At 41.1% G+C, this 23,215-nt stretch overlaps 1 protein-coding gene across 1 annotated transcript in view; it reads left to right on the forward strand.

The window, feature by feature from the left end:
- LOC121166690 (acidic amino acid decarboxylase GADL1-like) overlaps nt 1–23,215 on the forward strand; it is a gene marked incomplete at its 3' end in the record, with an annotated part of 84,589 nt that overhangs the window by 48,991 nt on the left and 12,383 nt on the right. The window contains exon 12 of the mRNA XM_040995931.1: nt 17,776–17,975. Within this exon, the coding sequence (XP_040851865.1) occupies nt 17,776–17,975 (200 nt within the window). The remainder of the gene's footprint in view (nt 1–17,775; nt 17,976–23,215) is intronic.

Raw genomic sequence — 23,215 nt, forward strand, 5'->3', positions numbered from 1 at the left:
GATCTATGTCTTTAGATTTTTGCTTTGTTTTAGTAAGACCGCATTTTTGAATGCCAGTTTTAAAACTTCCTGGTTTCAAATAATTTGCGTAGAGATCACCAATTCTTTGGAATTTTGGGGCAGATGATTCTTTTTTTATTTTTCACATTTTTATTGAACTGTAAGATTTTCCTGCTCTACTTGAGTCACTTTTAGTAACACATTTTTTTTTCAAATATTAAATGCATTTCGTTAACATTCCAAAACATGCTTGAAATTTTAATTTTCCAAAATCTTCTTGGTGTTTCCCTTGGCTGATTTGTTTTGCTAATATTACAGTCTGTTCTCTATGAGAAATCACTTTCTTCACATTTATTTTTCAGGTGACATCCCTATGAAATTTATAGGATTATCATCAATTTTTTCCTTTATATTTTTGTTCTATAAGAATGCTATTTTACATTTGAAGGATATTTGAACCCAACGCCTTAGGTGTTGTTGAGGCATATCCCCTTTTACATTATTTTCTCATTAATCTATAAAAGTAATGATATATAAAAACGATTTTAATTTCACAGTGCTCTAAGATATGTGTGGTCAAGTAATGAACTCAAAAGTGACGATGTTGACCTTTTACATTCCAAGACTGCTTGGAAGAGTATCTGATTATCTAGAAAACATGTTCACGTCCCCTTTCTCCAGTGGAGAAGCCTGTTCTGATATTTAAGGGAGAGAGAAGGGTTTCGAAGAGAAGCAGGTGTTTGATATATGAATGTATAAACAAGAGGGCACCAGGAAAGAATAGAACCTCCCTGTCAGGATAAGGTTATAGGCATTTTAGTCCCCCTTGGCTCAAGTTCTAGATAAGAAGTCAGGAGGCCTCCTCTGGCTCTGTCTCCCACAGAAATAAGGTAGAGTAGAAACTGGAGAGAGAAAGGAAGGAGGTTGCACTAGGAATGGCAGTGTCTAAGGTAGTCCCTGGTTTTCCCGAAAGCTTCAGAGTGTCTGATAAGGGCATGATCAGAAGTGATTGAAAATGAACAGGATCCAAGGACCCTGAAAACAGGGGCAGGAGGAAGGGAGCACGACTCACAGGATCTAATCATCCAAGACTCTCTCCCGTAGGTCTTTGGACTGAGAGGAAGATGAGATGGGCTTGCATGTGGAGCAAGTGTTTTTGTCACTGCAAAACAGCAGTGAGCACACTGGAGAAGCAGGCTTCGCTCCACGGTGAAGGGAAGGGTGCTAGATTCAGCAAGTGCCAAGTGTAGACTCTCTAGCCAAATTTGAATTTAGGATAAACAATATAGACTATTTGGGTGGAAATTTTTCCCCCAAATATTGTATTAAGTGTACCTCACACTATTTCAAATTAATTTATGTGAAATTCCTTTCAACAAGATTCTGTGTATTTTGCTGCTTATTGATTCAAGCAGAGAGACCGAGACAGGCAGAATTCTCCCATCATCTGGTTCCCCCCTCCAAAGCTCGAAATTCCTAGTTCTGGTTCCGACCAAATCCACGAACCAGAAATTCAATCAAGGCTTCTCTTGCGTGAAGCAGAAACTCAGCCATGTGGGCAATCCCGGGATATGCCTCCCAGGGTGTGATCAGCTTGAAGCTGGAAATAAGTCTGGAGTCCAAGTTTAAACCAGACACACCTTTGCCTAGAATACAAGCAGGCTTAAACAGACTGGTGTCCGAACCACGGACCCAAATGCTCACCCCAAATATTGTGTATTTCAACTGCTCATCTTTCTCAGTAGCGTTTGTGAGACTCACAATATTATTCACTGAACAAGGAGAGTATGAAACACTGTCAGAGGGCAAAATCATGATCAATCATATTTCATGTCTGAATGGTCTGAAAATCACTCAACTTCAATATTCTTAGAGTGAGTAGATTAAACCATATATATATATTAGAAATCATGCTAGCCCCAAAGCAACTGGAAACCATTTATGGGTAGTGAAACAAGCCCGTTTCTACTTTTTACTGGTTTAATATTATGAATAGTTTTGCATGAAGCCTGTGAGGATCGAGTGTATTGAAATTATATTTTCACAAAATTTAAGAAAAAAAAAAAAGAACAGAAGGATTGAAGGAGGGAAAAAAAGAGGGAACTATGGCTGTCTTCTTAGACTTGTACCCATGAAATATATGAAATTTGTTCCCTTTATCTGAGCATACATTAAAAAGCAAAATCAAATGTTTTCATACATGCAAAGTGCTGTTGTTCTCAGATTATAACAATTATACTTGCTTTTATGTTTCTGTGGTGGGTGAAATGGTGGGTAAAATATGATAGCTCACTGTATAATGTTTCCTCTGTGTCTGTGAAGCCAGCACAGGCTAGAGCAGACTCTCTGTGTTAATTGCCTATTTATTGTTTTTGCCTCTGGTCCAGCTGGCTGGGGCTGTGGATAGGACAGGCATCAAAGAGCAGTACATGACATCCATGTGTGTGGCAGAAGGAAAGGAAGGGAACTGAACAAAGAGCCTACATCGTGTCAGCTGTACACATCTTCCCTCTCTCACTGGAACAACTTACTTTTGGGGTGCTAGGTTTTGAATTTGGCCCCAGACACAGAAAAGGAATAAAGAGAACAGGTTGTGTCTTCGCATTTCTAGTTTGGTGGCAGTTGTTAGAAAGAAGTTTACAGCTTCTTCTTTTTTTTTTTTTTTTATAGTGCTACTCTCTTTTTAGTACATTTCATTCTGCCCTTGTCATGGAGCAGCACCTGTCACTATTATATGTGTTTTGGATCTTATCTTGGCATATTATTCCACTGTTTTATTACCCCTTGTAGACAGCGCTGCAGTGCGGATTAAACCTTCGACATCCAGTTACAGAAATACCGAGGACCGTCAGGGTTCCTGTGCTGTTTCAATATCCAGCTTGCCAGAGATGCGCTGAAGCACAGTGAAATACACGGCTGTTTTCAGAACTTGAGAGAATGAGAGGTTTATCTATAATAAGGGAAAAAAAATGTTTTCTGCCTGTAAGGTAGCAATATCAAGTGTTAGAGGGTTGCTCTCTCCAACAGATTTTATTTCCCAATTATGAAAGTGATAGGACCCCCTTCACTTTTAAAGTGACTCTCTTTAGAGGAGAGTCGAGGTTTCAAATGATTCTTTTCTTTAAAAGGACTACAATTTGGTACCCATCATCCAGACTCCTCCATCTTCAGCGTTAGAGCACAGGAACGAGTTCCCATTGTTACACAGTGCAGCAGAGTCACAACAGTTCACAAGGAAAAGGACGAAGCTCCAAGCCGCCAATCACAAAATAATGTCAAAGGGTTGGAAATGTTGATGACTCTATGTTGATTGGTATACATGCATTGCAAGGTCACGTGGTAGCTCATTTATATATACAGCTATTATTCATTTGTTTTAAAAAAATGATGATCACTATTCAAGAGAAAGAAATAAAAGAGCGTAGCCATGGAAGTGACTCATGGTGAGGTTAATTTCATGGAGCCATAATCCAAAGTGCATTGTGGAGTCTGATACTGACTCAATAGTGAGTTGATGTGCATCTCATGGCGTTTCACTTCCCTGGATGGGACTGTTTTTGCCAAAGCCTCTGCAGTTCCAGGCATCCCTTGAGCAATGCTGCTTTGATTGTGTTTATCACAAAATGACCAGACAATGGCAGGCCAGATGTGATCACATAGAAGATAGAGTGTCCACATCAGAACACCTTCCTTGGGAGTTGTGAGACAGGAGAGATGGGAGATGACTCCGATCACTAGGGTTTAGCGTGACTCGGGAGCAGAATAGCTCTTGGATCCTGGTGCTGTTCTGGGGAATGCCCTCAGCTGGGATAAGCTTGGGATTGTGTCTAAGGCTTCACTTCATGATGCTACAACTTACAGTCATCCCCTGGTTTCTCACAAATTCGGAATGATCAGAAAGCAAGAATGCGTGGTCTTTGCAGTGTGGGGTAGAGGGGAGCAGTCTGATGTCTGGGTCAGGACATAGGACCAGGGGGTGATGTTCTGGTCATGGAGTTGGAAAGAAATGGAGGTCACCAATGAAGGGCTGCAATGCGAGGTTGAATGTTCATGTTCCTGCATACACATTGTTTCTACTGAGGAGAAAACCAGACTTTTGTCTTGTTCTTTCTCAAAATTCAGCTCAAGCATCCAGTCTCCCAGGGGCTCTTTGTCTTTTTTCATGCTGCTACAATAGCCTGCCATTTGCTCAACCCAAAACACAAAGTCTTGTGATAGTGAGACAGCTGGCCTGGAATCTGGATGGGACTGGAAGCTCCTTAACTGTTCTTATACCCAAGATAGGCCTGGAAATCTTAGCGGACAGGTGACCGTGTAGCTGAACCTAGTAACCCATTTAACATCTGTAAGCAATCCCATGAGGGAGGGATCATTACGCTGCCAACTGTACAGATGAGAACCCTGCTTACAGAAAGTGTAAATAACACTCCCAGATTCACAGAACTAGGAAGGGACAGGACTGGGATTCAAACCCATCCAGGCTCACTCTGTAGTTCATGCTTTTAATCACTTAGTTTAGACATTCCAATAAAGATGGCAACCTCATTTGTTATCTGAAATGATGAACTTTAGAGTTGCAATTTTTATAGAGAAATAGCAAATGTAAATGTTAATGTTTAGGAAAAAATGTGAGTGTTTACTCTTTTAAGGAACAACACAAAATAACATGGAGTTGCTGATTTTACTAATCCTCATTCACTCTGTCTACCCAATCTGGCTGTTCAAGCTGACTATCTGTTTCATCCCCACACTCTTGCCGGTGGGTTTGTCCTTTGTGGAATGGAGCTCCTCCTCCCCAGGATTTGCAGTCCTGGCTGTTTTATATGCACAGGCTTTGCTTGTACCCTTTAGGATGTTTGCAGTTCATCAGGCAAGCGTTTCCTTGTATGGTTTGGAGCTGTAATTTGCACTGAGGTTGATTGGCTGGAGGATCCCAGAAGTCATCTCTTGCCCTGCTTCTAACCCACCAGCGAGCCCTTCTGTGTCCCTTCCTGCCCTCTTCCCTCCTTTCCGTTCCTTGGTCATGGTAGCCTCTCCTTGCTGCTCGCATATAATCAGCTTTCAGTTTGAGATTCATGGCCCTTCGTGCCCCATTATTTCAGCAAGTATCCCAAGCAAATGACAAAGTACAACCTCAGGATGACGGAGAGTGAGCCCAGATCTAACCAGTTCCATTATGGAGTACAGCCTCCTTCCCGATACACACACACACACACACACACACACACACACACACACACACACACACTCCCCACAAGCATGCACAAGCACACACACGTATGTATACATACACACTCGCACACACACATACACACATTTAGGATATAGCGGGAAGGGCAAAAATTAGATATTCTAAGCTAGTGTAGGTCTGGGTCATTTATGTCATTTTTCATAGAAACTCGATGATAGATTTCTCAAAGCAACCAAAAGCAATGGCAATTTTATTTTTAAAATCAAGTATCTCTTTTATTAGCTGTATATATACTGTGTGAAAGATTGAAAGCTTGCCTTAAAGAAAATAAAGGCTACTATCTTACTCTATTTTATGTAGTTGAGAAAAAGAGAGGTGAGCTCGCCCATCTTCTGATGCACTCTCTGAATGGTCTTCATCATGGGAGTAGGCTGGATTAAAGCCAGGTACCTGGAACCCTCCTACCTTTATCTTCCACATGTGAGGTCGGAACCGAAGTGCTGCTTTCCCACCTAGGGAAACAGGAGGATGGCTTGGAAACAAAGTATCCAGGCTACAAACCAATGCTGTGATGTGAGATGCCAGTGTCGCAGGTGGCAGCTTAATATGCGATGCCATAATTCACAGCTACAGCTCCTCTTTTGGTAACTACATGGATCTTGCATGAAGGGATTGAAAATTTGCCTTAATGAAAATAAAATACAATCAATTGCCATTCTTCTCGTTTCCACTTATTTATAAAACTATCTGAGAGGGAGATAGAAACACATACGGAAATTTCTACTTTTCTAATTCACTTGCCAGATGCCAGGAATATCTGGCTGGCACTGGGGTTGGCCAAAGTTGGAAACAGAGAATGCAATGAATATCTTCCTTTTGAGTGTTGGGGACTCAACCACCGGAGTCATCCTCACTGTCAGCCAGGTGTGCACTGGCCAGGTGCTAGAATCAGGAGCTGGAGTTGGGAATCCAAACCCAGGTACATGGCTGTGGGACACTGTTTTCTTAGCTCCTAGGATTAATGCCTGGCCTGGCTGTTCTTTTTCTAATCAAAGAAAAAAGACTCTGGTTCGAAGCTGTTGTGTAGGTGTGTTTACATGTTTGTATCTCTGCAATTTGGAAATGATTATCTCACTGAGTATACAGACCTGTTTCGGCCGTTCAGAGGGGACGTTGGCGTTCACCAGCATCTAGGAATACATCTTCAACTAGGAGATTTTCCTGGGATTAAACGTGATTTAATAGGGATGAATTGATTCACAGGCCTCAAAGCCCAGAAAGATGTGAAATCAAATTCCACTGCTGCTTGAGATCGTCGGGCATGACTTTCTCAAGTCATTTAATCTTTCTAAACCTCATTTATTTTCTCTGTAAAGTTAGACACCACCTACAAAGTAATTTTTAAAAGGTCATGAAAAATGGAATGAAGAGATGTTTATTTTTAGTACAAAAACTGTTTGAAACCCATGCTTATTTGAATGGAAGATGACAGAGTGGGGGAAAAGCAGACAGAAACACACACACAAGCATACACATATTTTATTTGCTCATTCATTCCTCAATTGCCCACAACAGCCAGGGCTGGACCAGAAGCTAGGAACTCTATCCACAACCCAAGATGCTTGGACCATCATTTATTGCATCACCGGCACATTAGTAGGAAGCTGGGTCCTCAGCAGAAGTAAGGCCTGGATTCCAGGCGCTGACACATAGTATGAGTACCCAAGTGTCTATTTAACGTGCTGTGACACAATACCGCTCCAAGTTCCCTACAACAACTATTTCCCATATGGATTTCAGTATTCTTTTGCCTGAAAATGAAATTGTTTCCCTGTTTAAAGCTTCAAATCTGTATTTGTTTGAAAGGCAAGGAAACAGAGATAGAGATTTCGAAACTGCTTCATTCCTCAAATACCCACAGCACCCGAGGATGAATGTGTCCAGTGGAAGCTAAGAGTCCAAACCTCAACCCGGGTGTCCCATGTGGGAGGCAGGCACTCAAGTGCCCGAATCATCAGCCGCTGCCTCCCAGGGCTCCCATTACCAGGAAGCTCGTTCAGAAGCAGAGATGCTCTTGAACCCAAGCATTCCGATATGAAATGCAGGGGGTCTCAGGACTATGTGAGATGCCACCCCCACATGACTTGTTTTTAAACTCCACTTGTCATGAATTATTTGAAGTAGCTATATATTTTGGAAAAGAAAAAGTGCACGTAGTAAATGATATGCATAAGCGTGCAGCATTTTGAGGCACCCAGGAAACACTGAAAAAAAATCTGATTTCTCTTCTTTGGATGTTCAACTTGAGGAATATGTACATATGTATGCACAGAATTTCTCATCTGAACAAATGAAAAAGTCCTTGTCATTTTAGGACATCTCTGTATTACATTAGAAGTCTTTGAAAACAAAACGTTTTTGTCCACTACATCTTTGTTTCTAGCCAAAGGTTTTACCAAGTACTTTCCAATTCATTTTCATGTATTATTTAAGGTTACTTTCCAATAGGATTGCCCGTGGTTATGGTAATATCAACAATTTCCAACAACTCATCAGCGGGATTTATATAAAGAAGAGCACAAAACTTGTGCTTCTGAAATTGCCTTCCTCCACAGCATTTTTCTCTTCTATAAAATCAATCTCCTGTCTCCCCTCCAGGCCTCAGAGGCCAGACCTCTCGAGGATGCTCAAACTCCAAGAAATGCAGGCCAGATGCCTTGCTGTTGTGCGTGGAAAATTCCATTTGAACAGAAACCGGGCCCTCGTTAACAGCATCACAATAAGCTGGACAAAGAGATTGCTTCTGTTAACTACGGTGCTGCTTGAGTGGAATTACTCTTTTAGCCTCAGACCAAAGCCCCAGCCTCGCTCCTTCTTATCTGTGTCCAACCTGAAAAACAGCAGCTTCATACATGTTTGTGCACTGATTTGGGGTTGTGGGGAGGTGTAACTAAGTCATTGAGACAGAACACATCTGTGTTTAGCTAATAAATGCTGTCTTACAGACAATCACAGTATCTCTAAGAGGTGGGTCAGATGAATGATACATAACATGATTACGCAAAAGGATGCAGCCAACAGCTACAGAGTAGATACACAGAGTTTAAAAGCAGCAAAGCAACAACAGACAAGCTTTCTGGATGCTTTTGCTGTGTATGGGTCACGATGTGTGTGATCAGCCTCTTCCAAAACGCCCTTGGTATGCAAACATCCCTATAGGATCCATTGTGTTTGCTCATCCCACCTTCTCTTGGCCTTGACCTCTTTCTTCCTGCTCCGCTTCCTCCTCATTCTTCCGTCCGCTGTTTCCCCAACCATGTGCACCACACTCACATTTTCTGTCTTCTTTCTTTCCTAGCTCTAACACCCTGCGAGCTGCCTTACATCTCTTTGGCCACAAAGTCAGGTGTAAATGAATGTGTACCAGAACTGAAACTCAGAGTCAGAAGTCATGTCGGAAGAGCCAGGACACAAACCCTCCTATCAGAGATAAATGAATGAAGTTTACACATATCAACGTTGATATAATTGGTTCCTGAAGACCAATAGTTCCCCTCTACCACTAGTTACTGAAATCACAAAGACACAGCAAATCAAAACATTGGAGGCCTTCAGGTCCTGTTTGCAAATTACATCCCTGGACTTTCATGCTATAATTTGGAGGTTTCCTCACTCTCTGATCCGGATTCCAGTGTAATTCCATCTCTATCCTATCTTCTCTTTATCTCTGCAGTGAAACTCTCATTCACTTGTACCAACAGGTAAAATTCTGATAGTGAATATCAAGTGTATAAAAAAAGTCAGATGATCAAACTGGTATACATGGTCGCATAACATGCTGAACCTTCACTTGCCTCCAGTTTCAACATGAATGTAATACTGAAACTTCTAAGTTTGTTTTGATGAGAGGATAGGATTTCTCACACTGATGATTCTCAATCTTGGTTATCTATTGGCATCAGTTGGGGAACTTTGAAAAAATCGATTATTTTCCCTTACCTGGCACCAGAAATTTTGAATTTGATTTTTGGTTCAGAAGAATTCTGCCTGGCTATTTTTTTTTAAATCATACAGATGACCCTAATACTATCCAGGTTTAAAAATCACTGCACCAATTGGTTTTGAAGTACGTAGGTAAGTCACATGAGCTTTCAATTTTTGCCTGTTAATACACTTATCATAATAGAATATAATAGGAGGTATGCATTCCACATAGCATCAGTTTCCTGGAAAAGTATAGCTGGACACTTGAAAAGGTCTGTGGGAAGTGGGATAAATAGAGAGGTTCATTTTTGCAAGAAGTTAAACCTGTGCATGGTTTTTTATAACACACATTTCCCATGAACTTTTTGAAGCGCCCTCATTTAAGGGTGCAAACAGTATCCCATATTTTAAAATAATGCCTTTCTATAGGATGTAGTCTTATTTTTGTAAGCCACTGTTTTAAATCACCTTTATCAGGGAAGTCATGCTAATGGTCGCCAAGGGAGAACTGGAACACATCCACATGTCCTGAGAAGAGAGGCCTCATCCTGTTATTTTTAAATGCTTGTGGGACATTTAAAGGTATTGCCAAGTGATCTTTGCACTATCAAATGTTCCTTACCTATTTATAGAAACACTTACACATTCTTTAAGAAGCCGAATGCAACATTCCTTTCTTCTGAAGACTGAGTCACAGTTTAAAATTGTGAAGTTGCATTTCTCAAAAGTATCTTTTAGCTCAGTCTCCTCATTTTCAACTTAGCTCATTCCAATCCCTGGTTCAGGGTATTTAAGGAAGATTTATACTTCAGGAGGAGATACAAGATCTCAGGTCATGCACTTAAATATACTCACTGGTTGGAAACAGCCCTGGCTCGGTCTATGGGCCTTAGATTCCCACCTGTCTGACTCTGCCAGGAGGATTCCCGGAGGCAGAAGTGGGCTATGGTATTAAAACGGATAGCTCAAACATTTCAGGATGATCAGTGATTTTTACAAGTAACACCAAATTTGTTCAATGCCTGTAATCTCTCAGCAAATTCACCTGGTGGTAACATGGAAGCCTCTGTCAGGAAATCTGGTATATTCTTAGGCCTTTCTAGTCCTACGCTTAGAGTGGGCACTAGAAAAATTCCAGTCTCCTCCCTCTGGTTCATTTTTCCTTCACCCCAGCACCTTATCACCACCCAGCCTTTTTGGGCTATGAAAACAAATGCTTTGAAAGCTTCTATTTCCTTCATTCATTTTGCTGTGATGCTGCTGTGCTACCGCTGGAGGGCAGAGTAGCTCAAGGGACCGATTGAGAACGTGGGTGAGTCCAAGGAGGCTGGGACCCTATGACGTCTACACTTGCCTTAACTGAGCGACAGCCAGAAGGTAGTGAGAGCTCCTGTCCGCAAGGGATGCCGTGTGTCTCTGGCCTCTTTCCACCTGAGTCGTGGCACAGAGGTGAAAGGTCTAATTCACAACTTACAACGCAGTGAGAGGGCACTTTACAAAACAGGCCAAAAATGTGAAGGGAAAGAGCGCCAGTTACCTCCGCAGAGCAATTTAGCAATTCTCGAAAGAGGAGCAAAGATTGAAAACAAATGTAAGTGTCCATCATGGAAAACTTCTCTCAGAGTATCAAGAATGATGGCTCAGTACAAAACACTTGCTTTCTCTATGATTCAATTAATTGCTTTTGAAAAAAAGTAGCACTGGGGTTCCCCTGTGCTTCCCCCCTTCCATCACCCTATGCAGATTATTCAGCAACCAGTTAGCACAACCGTTTCCCCCTCTCTGTATAAGGAAACTGAAGGCAGCCATAAAGATTATACCTGCCTGTAGGTCAGCTCTTTATCTCTCAGGTCATTCCCTAACCGACTGTCACTCCACACCAGTTCAAATCACCCTGAGCCTTGTAAAAAGCCACAGCACCCAGGCCATCAAGGATGTGATCTTAAGTAAGCTCAGGCTCAGTTCCATTTGGAAGATGAAGACCATACATAACTGCCTATTACACTAAGATTTTTTTTTTTTATTCATCCTAACAGATTGTGCCTACTTGGTCCATTTCTACAACTCTGTAACTGGCAAATACAATACATTAAAAAGGGGAGGTGAGTGAGGATTGTGAAAATGTTCGTTTCAATACCAATGAGAACCCTAAGGTTCATATTCTGTCCTGAAGCTTGCCTGGAAGCATGAAGAAAGCCAAGCAAAACTGGTTGCTGAGGGCAGGGAAGGGACAAAGGATGCAGGAATGTGCTGGAAAGAATGTGTGGTGGATTGGATGTTGGCCAGAGGCTGAGGGGTGTTCCCGGTCCACATCAATCCACATTCTTCTTTTCAGTATTCATGTACAGTGGTTAGAACAAGTATCGTCAGTTCCATTAAAACGGTGAGAAAAATGAAGCCCGCGATGTGAAGTGACTGGCTTTGAGCTCTGACACTAAGTGACTAAATCAAAAACCAGAGTCCACGTTTGCTGATTCTCGCTTTATTCTTCCAAATCACTGCCGAAGTGTAAGTTGTAATCTGTGTGTGTGCCTGTGGAGCTCTCGTTGCCAAATCATTCTTATTGTGCCATGTAAGATTCTGGGAGATCTGGCTTCTCTCTACTTCCCAACCTCTTCTCTCTGGCTAGACTCTACCTCATTCATTAGTAGAAGTCACACTGGGCTCATTCTGTCCTCGACTTCTTTCCAGCTGCTGTTTGTCTTTCACCTCTCAGCTGACACAGTCCTTCACCTGAAAAGCTCTATCTAACATCCCTTGGAAAGATGACCTGTCTTTGTAGCATCTTGTTCTTGTTTTTATAGTGCACTGTACTCCAGTTGCTTTTTCTCCTCCCGTTAGCCCATTCTGAAACTTCTTAAGGACAGTACGCTTCTCATGTGCCGTGACATCACCAGTGCCTAGCACAGTTCTTGTATAGGAAGGTATTCATTTATTTCAATGCAAAATGTTTTTATAATTCATGTATATATAACTTCTTTTTAATATGCCTTTTCCATGAAATTTTGAAACCCCATCATATGCAAATGTGGCACTAAAATAAACTTACCTTTAAATTACATTTTCTATAAACCCGTGGGAATATCTTCATGTTAAGACACTCAGAATCTTTTCTCTGGAATTGGTGTTGTGGCACAGTAGGAAAAGGTACAACCTGTGATGTTAGCATCCCATACAGGTGATCATTTGAGTGCCAGATGCTCTGCTTCCAATCCATGTCCCTGTTGCTATACCTGAGAGAACAAAAGCAGATGATCCAAATTTTAGGGTCCCTGCTCCTCATGCGGGAAAGACTCAGAGGGAGCTAGAGCTTCCTGACTTCTGCCTGTCCCACTCCTGGTTGTTGCAGCCATTTGAGGGGTAAATCAGTGCATGAGAAATCTGTCTCACTGTCTCTCTCTCTCCTCTCCTCTCCCATCTTCCTTTCAAACAAAGAAATAAATTTTCAAAATAAATAAAGCTTTTTCTTGAAAAGTAAATAAAGCCAATGACAGAGGGTATAACCATTTGTGAGTTCATTTTTATGTTCTAGTTTACACCAAATGTTTCTTGTACCTGCACCCTGAATGTGGTTCTGTTCATTTAGTGACAAATAGGCCATGTACTTACTCAAGCTCCTGGCATCGTGGTGCTTATTAGATAATGAATCCTCTACACATAATTTAGAAGGAATTGATTAGTAACATTTGGTTAATATCTGTTTTCTAAGGAATTTAGTTGATACTTTTTCTTTTGCATGTAAACAGTGGTTTCATGAGACAGAATGTGGAAGCAGACATTGAGCAGAGTTTTTGATCACTTCTGACTGATAAACTGAAAAAGCATAATTGTAGGAGGGAGGAAATATAAGCATGTTTATAACCTACAGAAATCCCGATGTTTGTTTACCTCCAGAAAAGACTTCAGAGTCTGATTTGCTCATGGAAATCAAAGCTGCTGTGATTAATCATGAGAAGGGAAATATGCAACCTGCTGATCCCTTACAGACTTTTGATGATATCCCTAAGTATCCCTAGAGTCACAAGTATTCAGAAGAATCTGATCTGATTAAGAAACACAGTGTAAACCACAAAGAAAGGCCAGAAGTCATCTCTACAGAACAAAGAAAGGGTTGAAACAGGATCTTGGTAATTCTGGCTTCTAATGCAATATGCTGTTTGCTGCCTTGTTCCTTTTAACCGCCTCTTCAAGAACCCTTCTTGGGTGCTTATAAAGCACCCTCTTCCACATGCACTCCCATATCCTATTGATTCACTAGAGTTGTAATGGATTAAGGGTTCAAGTCCTAAATCTAAGCATCATTTGTTGAAACTCAATAGCTACATGACCTACAGTAATCAACTGAATGTTGATGTGTTGCAAACTGTGTAGAATGGAGTTAGTGAAAATAATAAAGCTCTTTGGTTGTTGGGAGATTTAAATGAGTTCATGCATTTACAGCATCTGGCAAATAGTGGCGACTCAGTAATGGTTATTTGTAGGGAATGAAAATCGGAGTTGTGGTTTTTGTAAAGTATGCTTGTCGTTTGTTTCTCTTTAGGTGAAATCCGTTATGCATCTCCTGCAGCTTTGCTCCGCAAGGGGACCTGACTCCTAAAACCTCCCCAATTCTTAGGTTCCCTTTCCAATTGGTTTCCTGCTAGGTTTGTCCAGCTGAAGGCTCAGATAAAGGCTCAGGTTGGAAAGGTAAGGGTGGCGTGCTCTCTCTGAGCAATGTTGAAGGAAACAAGAGCCAAACTGTAAGGAAGCAAGATATCATTTTCCCAGGAGCTATTTCAACAAGGAAAGAATCCTCAGGGTCGAACTGAGCACAATCCTGACTATAGGGTGGACAATTCAGGACTTACAGCCAGGAAGTAGGATGAGGCCAACAGATAGCAAATGACTCAAAAAAAGGGGAGAGGGATTGAAAGCGGGATACAGATTGGAAAATGCTTCTGCTTAAGACAGCTCAGAGTAATCAGATTTGAGGAGTGAGAACTGAAGAATTGGGTCAGACATCAGAGGTGATCAGATATCCAAGGTGGGGAGGTTGTCTCTAAACCAACTCAGCAGAATTCATGTTACCTCTGGGAAGTGCAGCCTAGATGAGGATGGGTGGCAGCACAGAGGGCACAGGGCTTAGAAGAGCCAAACGAAGGTCAAGAGGGAACCTTTGCCAGTGGCATCACCTGGAGGAGCTGCCCTGTCTCCATCCCCATCATCTCTCCAAACAAGGTCCCTTTCCACATTTACACATCACACCTGCCTCAGTCTCCAGGTTTCCTACCAGCAAGAGGGAAAGAGTGTACTCAAGAGGGATCTGATTCAACCCGACCCAACGTTGCCTGGCGATGACATGAGATGGTGCTTAAGTCTTTCAAAAACTTATTGGCTTCAGAAATGTGAAATAGGAACAAAGCTCATATCTACTTTTTCACTGCTGAAATGCTCTCAATACTGGGATTGGGACCCAGATCAAAGCCAGGAACTGGGAACTTAATTTAGCACTCATGTAAGAGGTAGCAGGAATTCAATTACTAGAGCCCTCAACACTACATCCCAGGGCCTGTGTTAGGATAAAGCTAGCATCAGGGGCTGGAACTGGAAAGTGAACCCAGCTGCTCCACTTGGGATATGGGTCCTCTACTTCTAGGCTGAACCTATGCCCATAATGAGCTCTAAAACTCTCTTTGTGTTGCTTAAGCTTCTCTCACTTGCAATGAACCAGTCCTGATATGAGCTGCACTAATCTCTGAGAACAATCTCATTTAATAGCACAGTATAAATAACCTGAGATTCCCATTGGATATTTGTTGCTGAAATTCATGTAGCTAGTATTTATGGTTCTGAAGAATTACGGGTCTGAAGATGATCCCTGTATTTGATAGCATAATAATAACTCATTACCTTTTTTTCCCCAAAAATGTTAACTTTTACTAGACTTATTCCAAAATGTTTTCTCCAGAGATCTGAGCATCTTATGCTAGCTGATGTATATCTTAAAACTAAAGGACAGCTCATCCATTTTAATACAAGTGTATAAACTAAAATGCAAAGCAGGAACTTTGGGGGGAACTATTTTCATTTATTTTTGATAAAGTAAATCCCCAGCTTCCAGTTGTATTTTTATGGAACTTTCCCAAGGCAGGAGGATTTTTCAGTGCGATGAAATTAACTGTGTCACCACTGAAGGATAGCCAGTCACTGTGCTGTGTGCTTTCTCGACTCATCTCTTCTGCATTAGCCTATGATGATGCAGGCTCTCTCCATCACTAATAGTAGCACCCACACCTTGCCCAAGACATGTCCAAAGTTCATGTGCTTTGGGGGGAGTTTCGAATACATTAATGCAAGTGGATTTGTAATCACAATGTCCTTATAAGCACACATATGTGTGTGCATGTCTGTGTTGTCAATGTGCATACATGTTTTCTTTTCCTTAAAATATATGCAGTGGCCTTTTAATGCTGTAATATATAGCCAGAACTATGGTTGCCATGGAAACAATAGCTAAATCCCCTGACCTTTTAGGGTAGGGAGATGCAATGGTGGTAGCTATGACCAGTTCTGAGACTGCTGATAAGATCACAGTGAAGATGAAAGAGTAAAGGGTGTTTAAGTCAGAGCAATCTACTCTTCTTTTGTGTTCACTTAGAGTATCGACCAGAGCCAGACTGGGTGCTGAGTGGTAATTCTTTATTTTGCACCCAGATCATTGTGGATCCTGGATGGGTGAGATTGGGAATCCTTCATCACATTTGGTATGAAATGTTATACATCTTGTAAAATCAAGCCTTTGGTAATGGAATACGTTTGATTCCGGAACAATGCCTACCAAAGGCAATGATGTTGAGAAACCATCAAATGTGTGCTTTCAATTGTGCAATGTGATAGCTTGCTGTTCTTCTTCTCATTCTTTAGTGACAAACTGAAATGAGGCACATTTAATTCACTGCAATCACAAAAGAGCATTTTTGAGGAACCCTGTTCTCATGGGGGATGTTGGTGTCATTTCCTTAAAGGACTAGTAGCTTTGCTTCATTGAGACTTATGTATCCATGTAATTCTAGTCATACTCAACCCCCACAGGATGGGGAGAGAAGTGTGGCAAATCGGGAATGTGATTGTCTTTGACCTGATGGCTTAGTGAGGGTATTCTGGGCCAGTACAATCACAGGGTAACATTCCATAGATACACAAATGTGTACAAAGTGATTCCTGTTTTTTAGGACTCTCTTGGCTACAATAGAGAATATATGTCATGACTACTCACTGGGTGGGAACAGCATGGGACCAGGCCACCAGGTGTGGTCGAATATCAAAAGTAGATGGTACAGAGAAGGAAGCTGAAAGGGAAGGAAAACTTGAGAGAGGACCCAAAAGAAGGGAGTGGTTAGTGTTAGCAGATTTGAAAACCTACAAGCAGGTAGTATGTGTTGCTGTGAAGCATAAAGTGTAAACAAGAGAAAGACAAGTTCAAACACATGGTGTGAACTAAGATACAGATGGGACATGACCTAGTGGGTAATGGACATAAAATATATTTGTAACACTGGAAAGAAGAGGATGCTAAACCGTGAGAGCTATGAATGACTGGTTAGGGAGACATCAGATGACACTGAATACAACATGGATTACAACTCAAGATAATTTAGGGTGTGAGGGAAAACATTAAGAGTAATAGAGTAAGTTGTCACTCACTGCTCAGTGAGAAGGAAGCAGTCAGTAAATACAAATGGAATTTTGTTGCAGCCTACATGAGACAACACAAAAGATTTTTTGGGATGGAACTGATGTTTTGCTATGGTGAGAACTTGTTCATTCTGGCTTGAACACTCATCTATAGCCCTTTTCTCAGAATTTATCCATGCACGGCTGTTGTGTCTAGCCTTTTCAATAAGGATCTAGTTTAAAGACTATATCCTTTTCTTAGGAAACTGTATAAAGTATACACACTGTGTTAAGATTCCCAACCTTCTAACTTTCAGTGTGGAGTTTTAAAGTTTCAGTGTGGATTTATTCATCTCAAAACTGGTCTATCTAGCTGTTCTAAGGACAGTGCCAATCAGTGAAATTGTGCAGCTTGGTTTTAGCACTATTATCTTTGGGCAGATAAATAATGAGTAATGATGTATGTCAATTGTGTGCAACATAAGACAGTCATTAAGTGAGGTCCACCTTTGATCCAGTGTCACAGAGACTCTTTTATTTGTGTTTTTAAAATCAAGTGTTTTCTAAAACTGGACAGTATGACATTTTCTCTGATTTGTGGTAGCTAATGCAGAGATGGTCAAAGGATTTAATGTGCATCAGTGAAATTGCCTTCTTGGGATTTAATTATTGTTTATAGTCCTTGTGTATAGACCTGCTGAACCATGGCCTTTTAACAAGAACTCTTTATTTGGTGGAACATTAAGCCTTTGACTATAAAGAAAATTGAAAATACATTATTTGAAAATGAAGAAAGGTGAAGGGAGGGAGGGGAGTAACATCTTCTTTGAACTGTACCTATGCATTAGACAAAATATGTTCTCTTTATGTTAACAAACATGTGAATAAGAACGATGAACCAATAAAAGTAAACCTTCTTGCTATCCTGCTTTCTTCTTTTTCCCAAGGACCTACTTAGGAAGTGCTACTCCGCCAAGGCGTCTTACCTCTTCCAGCAGGATAAGTTCTATGATGTCAGCTATGACACAGGAGATAAATCTATCCAGTGCAGCAGAAGACCAGATGCGTTCAAGTTCTGGATGACCTGGAAGGCCCTGGGCACCTTAGGCCTTGAAGAAAGAGTGAATCGTGCTCTTGCATTATCCAGGTACCCGTCTGTGTGTGCGTGTGCATGTCAGGTATGTCTTTAAAGCGACACAAACAATGAAATCAATTTTTGCAAAGTCCTTGGTATCTGCTATGCATTTCTTGTGAACAGATTAGTACTGCCGATCTGCCCTTGAGGATGCTAGGTCACTGAGAAGCACACTCAAGTGGAGGGGTAGATGAAGAACAAATGGCTCTCTCTTTTTGCTCTAAGGAGATCGTGCTGTTCCAGCAGCATCCAGGAGAGTCCCCTCGTGTTTTCTCAAGGGTTGCTCGGTCTTTCTCTGTCTTTCAGCTGGACTTTGCTTCTTCTGACTTTATTCCTGTGTCGGTCCAAGATCAGCAGGGCAGTTGTTTTTCTCAACAATCCCAAAGAACATCTGATTGCTTCTGGAAGAAGATAAATGTCCATCTTCAAATTAGTCATTGTTGCCAGGAAACAGTGATGAGTTCCGTGGTCACTGAATCACAGGCCCTAGCTTGACCCTGGGGAAAGAGGCAAACCCTCCTGTAGATATGTATTTGGGCCTTACACTGTGTATGCAGAGGCAGAGAGGTAAATACCTCGTGGTCAGAGAATGAGACTGGATCCCACCAATAATCATAGCTGTTCATTTTGTTCTGTGTTTCCTCCTGCTATTTAACTGTGGAAGCATTTTTTTCATACATATACATTTTTAAAAAAAATCTTTAGCTATAAATAATTCAATGACAGGTGTCTCAAATAATGCTAAGCATATATATTTATGACGACTGTATTTTTTTTTGATGAAGTTAGCCTTCACTTCAAAGGAGAATTTAGCGTAGAGTCCAAGGGTGCTTTCTAATTTTTGAAGAGCTATATCACAGGAGTATAAATGTTAACGTTCGGTTTCTAGCCAGCAAACACTTACTGTTTTTAAATGTTTGTCTTGTTGAATTGAGTAGAATTAGCGTTTCAATGAGCATATCACTACAGGCTCTGTGACCTACATTTAAATATTTAAAAACTCATCCCCCATTCTTGCTATTTCTCATAATAATTTTCTTGCCTTCCCTTATGTTCCACACTTTTAGTATGCAGTAGTGTTTTCCTAGAGTAAGGTAAAATTCATCCTGTTCACTCTTCTCAATGCAAAGAAAAAAATGCAGAATCCCTTTAGGCATGTCACTTGGAATGAAGATATAATTATAAACTTGAAGACAGTTTCTGCAGCAATTGAGAATTATAGTAAATTAGCAACAAAAAGCCTTTATTTTCAAGATTTTGTTTCTTTTCAAATTCACTGGTTGATGGGCTGCTTTGCTTTCTAGGAAAGGTGGAATATTTTCTCCATTCCAGGATCTGTTTTGTTTGCTTGGGTCTATACACACATACTAGTGACCTGCTAAATTGGTTCTCAGGAGGAGGAAAAAGGCCCCAGTTTATAACGCATGTCCATTTCCATGCTGTAAATATGCCTATCGTGGCAAATTGAAAGCTACCAACAGCTGTAGCTTATAAACATTCCTGAATATTTATTAACAATTGGCCATCACCAGCCTCCCGACATGATCTAGATCACCACTCTAGAAGTTCATTGACTTTGTGCAGTCAGCAAAATCCATTCAAGTCACTGACTTATGGAAATGAAGATGTCATTTTTCTTATAGCCCACTTACCCATGGCAACTTAATTCTGAGTTTATCAAATAAAAACAGTTCTCATTCATGTGGCATCATTTCGGAGAGTATCACTGTTTGATTTTCAAGTGTGATTTCATTCAGTAAATAGCAGCTCTGGCAAAGTGAAGCTGTACATCATAGTGCTACTACATGGGGCCCACATCTGTCAGTTGACAGCCTAGTTGTATTTCCTTTATCTGTAGCAGCTGAGACACCCCCTTTCTCCGGGCCCCTAAATCAGGTCTTCGAAATGCTGAAAAAGTTACACAACTTTTTCCTCCTGTATTAGGGTCAAAGTTGCAATTTCATAGAAACACTATCTTCATATTTCTGTACAGAAGTAGAACTTAATTTTGAAATTTGCATGTTCACTTTGAAAATGAAAGAACAGATTAAAAAAAATTATTTGAAAGATGGGCTCGGGGTAAGAGAGATAAAGAGAAAAAAGACAGTTATCTTCCATCTTCTGGTTCACTCCTCAAGTAGTCAAAATTTCCAGCACTGGGCCAGGCTAAAGCCTCGAGACAGGGACTCTGTCCAGGTGTTGCTCGTGGTTGCAGGGCCCAAGTACTTAGGCCATCTTGTTTTGCCTTCCCAGGTGCATTGGGGAGGGAGGGGAGCAGAGCGACCTGGAGGGTCGCCAGTGTCACAGGGAGCAGTTTACCTCTGTGCTGCAGCACTCAGCCCTGAAGACCAGGCTTGGACAGAATATCGGTACCTAAGCTGAGCAGTTGTGTCTCTCCCTCTTCTGCGAAAGACAGGACAGATACTTCTAAGAGAGCAGCAATTCCAATTTTGTGGATTGTCAGAAATCGGGGCAGGAAAGAAAGAATCGGTGCTTAGAAGAACTCTAAGGTTTTTCATCATTTCCTTTTTGACAATGTCATTCCAATAAAGGAGAGAACACTCCTTAAGATAACTTTTGCTTTGGTTGTTTGAACATCAGTGACATTTGAAAGCCTAAATCAACAAGTGATTAAGTATAATTGAAGCCCAGAGAGGTAAATGTTCAAACTACTCCTCCTGGCACAAAGCAGATGTACCTGCTTAGAAGAGTGGGAAATGTTTTCCAATATCTGAAGTCTACCTGCTGCTCTGTGCAGTTTGGAGGTCTCTGCCGTAGCACACAGGTTAAATGAGCACTCACTGAAAGGGCATTTCCAAAGCAAGATTTGAGGAGTCGTGTGTCTGAATCTTCTCAGTTACCACACAGCTCAAGAGTTTCCATTTTGCAAGTCTGCTCTGTCTCTCGTGCATCGTTTATCTATTCCCTTGACACACAATATGTGTAGTCTCTTGAGAAGCATCCCTTTCACAAACTTGCAGAAAAAAAAAACCTGAGGATTTTATTGCCATCACCATGAAAAAGCTGAACTGTTACACAATGGCACTTTTGTGTTAGAGTATTTCTCTAGTGCCAAGAGAGACACAGTCGAGAAGACTGTAGGACAAATGTTTTCATTATTTTCATTACAATAGTATTTTTTATTTAAAAATCTCAATATTGGTAGAATATGTGGGTATCTGTGATGAATCAAGCAGGCCCCTAGATGTGTTGTGTTGTGTGTAGAAACTGCAGCACACTGGTGACAAGGTCTCAGGACTTGTGCACTTCTCAGTGCTTCCAACAGAAGAAGGGTCCAATGAGAAGAAGAGACTGGGACGATAATGTAGTCCTGGAGACTCAGTGATCAGTGAAGTGAGAACGGGTCTGGCACGCCTCTGAACAAGAAGAATGTCTCGTGGAAGAACAAATGAAGTCCAAAAGAACAATTTTTTAAAAACCTAAATGAATTCATATTACAAACTGGAGAGTCTATAGTCTGCAATATTGAAGAATTTTAAGTGTTTTGAAACAACGTGATCATTGATATGCGTCAAGAGCAAGATGGAGTGTTAGAAGGAGCTTTACTCCAGCTAGACTATTGAAAACTTTTGCTGATGCATCCTTAATGCCAACCTTGCTGACAGGGGCAACTATGAGTTTTAGAAACTTGTTGTTGCTTTCTGATTCCATTTACCTTTTCATAAAAAGATTTCATGGTTTCCTCATTACATCCCAAAACAGAAGACACATATTTGTCCTGCATTCTACCACCTAGCTGCTGTTTTGAAAACGTATTTTGCCTTAAGGCTGATTCCATGTATACTGGGAAAAAGTTCTGAAGACTCAGCTTCATACATGTAGGCAAAGAGCATAACTCTAACAACTCATTTCCCTCCACCATTTGTTTAAAAGGAGGTGTAGCTATCCTCTAGATGAAACCCTTCTAAACTAGCACTCCTGTAGGGAAATAGGCTTCTAGGAAATCGTAATGAATGGCCTTCCAAACATAGTGAAATATGTTTGGAAAATGCTAACTACTCTAGCATCCTCTTGGAAACTCAAAGTGCTTATTAGTATTATAGTTTCTGAGAGGGCTTATTTTGTAGAAATAGCTTATACTTTGCTTTAACCATGAAGTATACGTTGTTGATTGAACAGTCAACAGCCATTCTGTCTTCTTCCTTGCCAATAATACGCTGATTTTACTTAGGAAGCAATGTTCCAGCTGAGAACATGAGTTTAGACTTTTTTAAAAAAAGATTTATTTATTTTAATTTGAAAGCAGATTTACAGAGAAAACAGAAAGATCTATCCAGTGGCTCACTCCCCCATATGGCCACAGTGGCTGGAGCTGAGTCTCTAAAGTTAGGAGCGTCTTCTGGGTTTCCCATGTGGGTGAAGGGGTCCAAGGACTAGGACCATCCTGGGATGCTTTCCCAGGCCGTAAACAGGGAGCTGGATGGGATGTGGAGCAACTGGGACAAAAACCAGTGTCGATATGGGATACTGGCACTTGCAGGTAGTAGATTAGCCTGTTGAAGTATTGTGTTGGACCCTAGACGATCGTCTTTGTTGGTTAAAATGAGTTGAGGGGTGGGTATATAATTCAGCCACTAAGTACAGAAACTGTGAAGATGTCTGAGGAAAATATCCTTATCTCAGTAGTGAGAGGTGTAGGTACAAATAATAGGTCTTTTTCTGTAGTTTCTCTGTTCCCCCCTTGGGACACTGCTCTAACTCCACACACTGCTGTGTGCAGTTGTGCTGTCATCTGTTGAACTTGCCAGGAGGCTTCAGCAACATTCTGAGTATGTTTGGCTGAAATGAAAAATGCCCACTTCCTGATGATATTGCTGAACTATCCCACCAGCTCCAGAAATGCCCTCCTGAAGTAAGGCAGGTGTGCCTCTAATTGTAGACAGGAGCTATTTAATTGATGTGCTCTGCAGTGCTCAAACCTATTTGAGAGTGGAGCTCTTTTATGTGGGCAGCTCTTCCCTACCAGGGAACAGCATGAAGCTTTATAAGCTCATAGAGTGACACCAGTGAAAACATTGATACCATCCATTCCACAACACACACACACACACACACACACACACACACACACACACACACACAGTCCAGGTCTACATGATTATCAAGAAATAAAATTTTGATAGAAATAATTCTGCTCAGTTTCAGCATTTCTTTTCTCCAGGAGCAAGGTCAGCCATTATGACAGAAGTGTTTTAAACTGAGATTACAGATAATGCGTGTATATTTGTAAC

The sequence above is a fragment of the Ochotona curzoniae genome, unplaced genomic scaffold (genome assembly GCF_017591425.1).
Source record: "Ochotona curzoniae isolate NIBS_2020 unplaced genomic scaffold, NIBS_Ocur_1.0 patch205, whole genome shotgun sequence".
In the NCBI taxonomy this organism is placed as follows: domain Eukaryota; kingdom Metazoa; phylum Chordata; class Mammalia; order Lagomorpha; family Ochotonidae; genus Ochotona; species Ochotona curzoniae.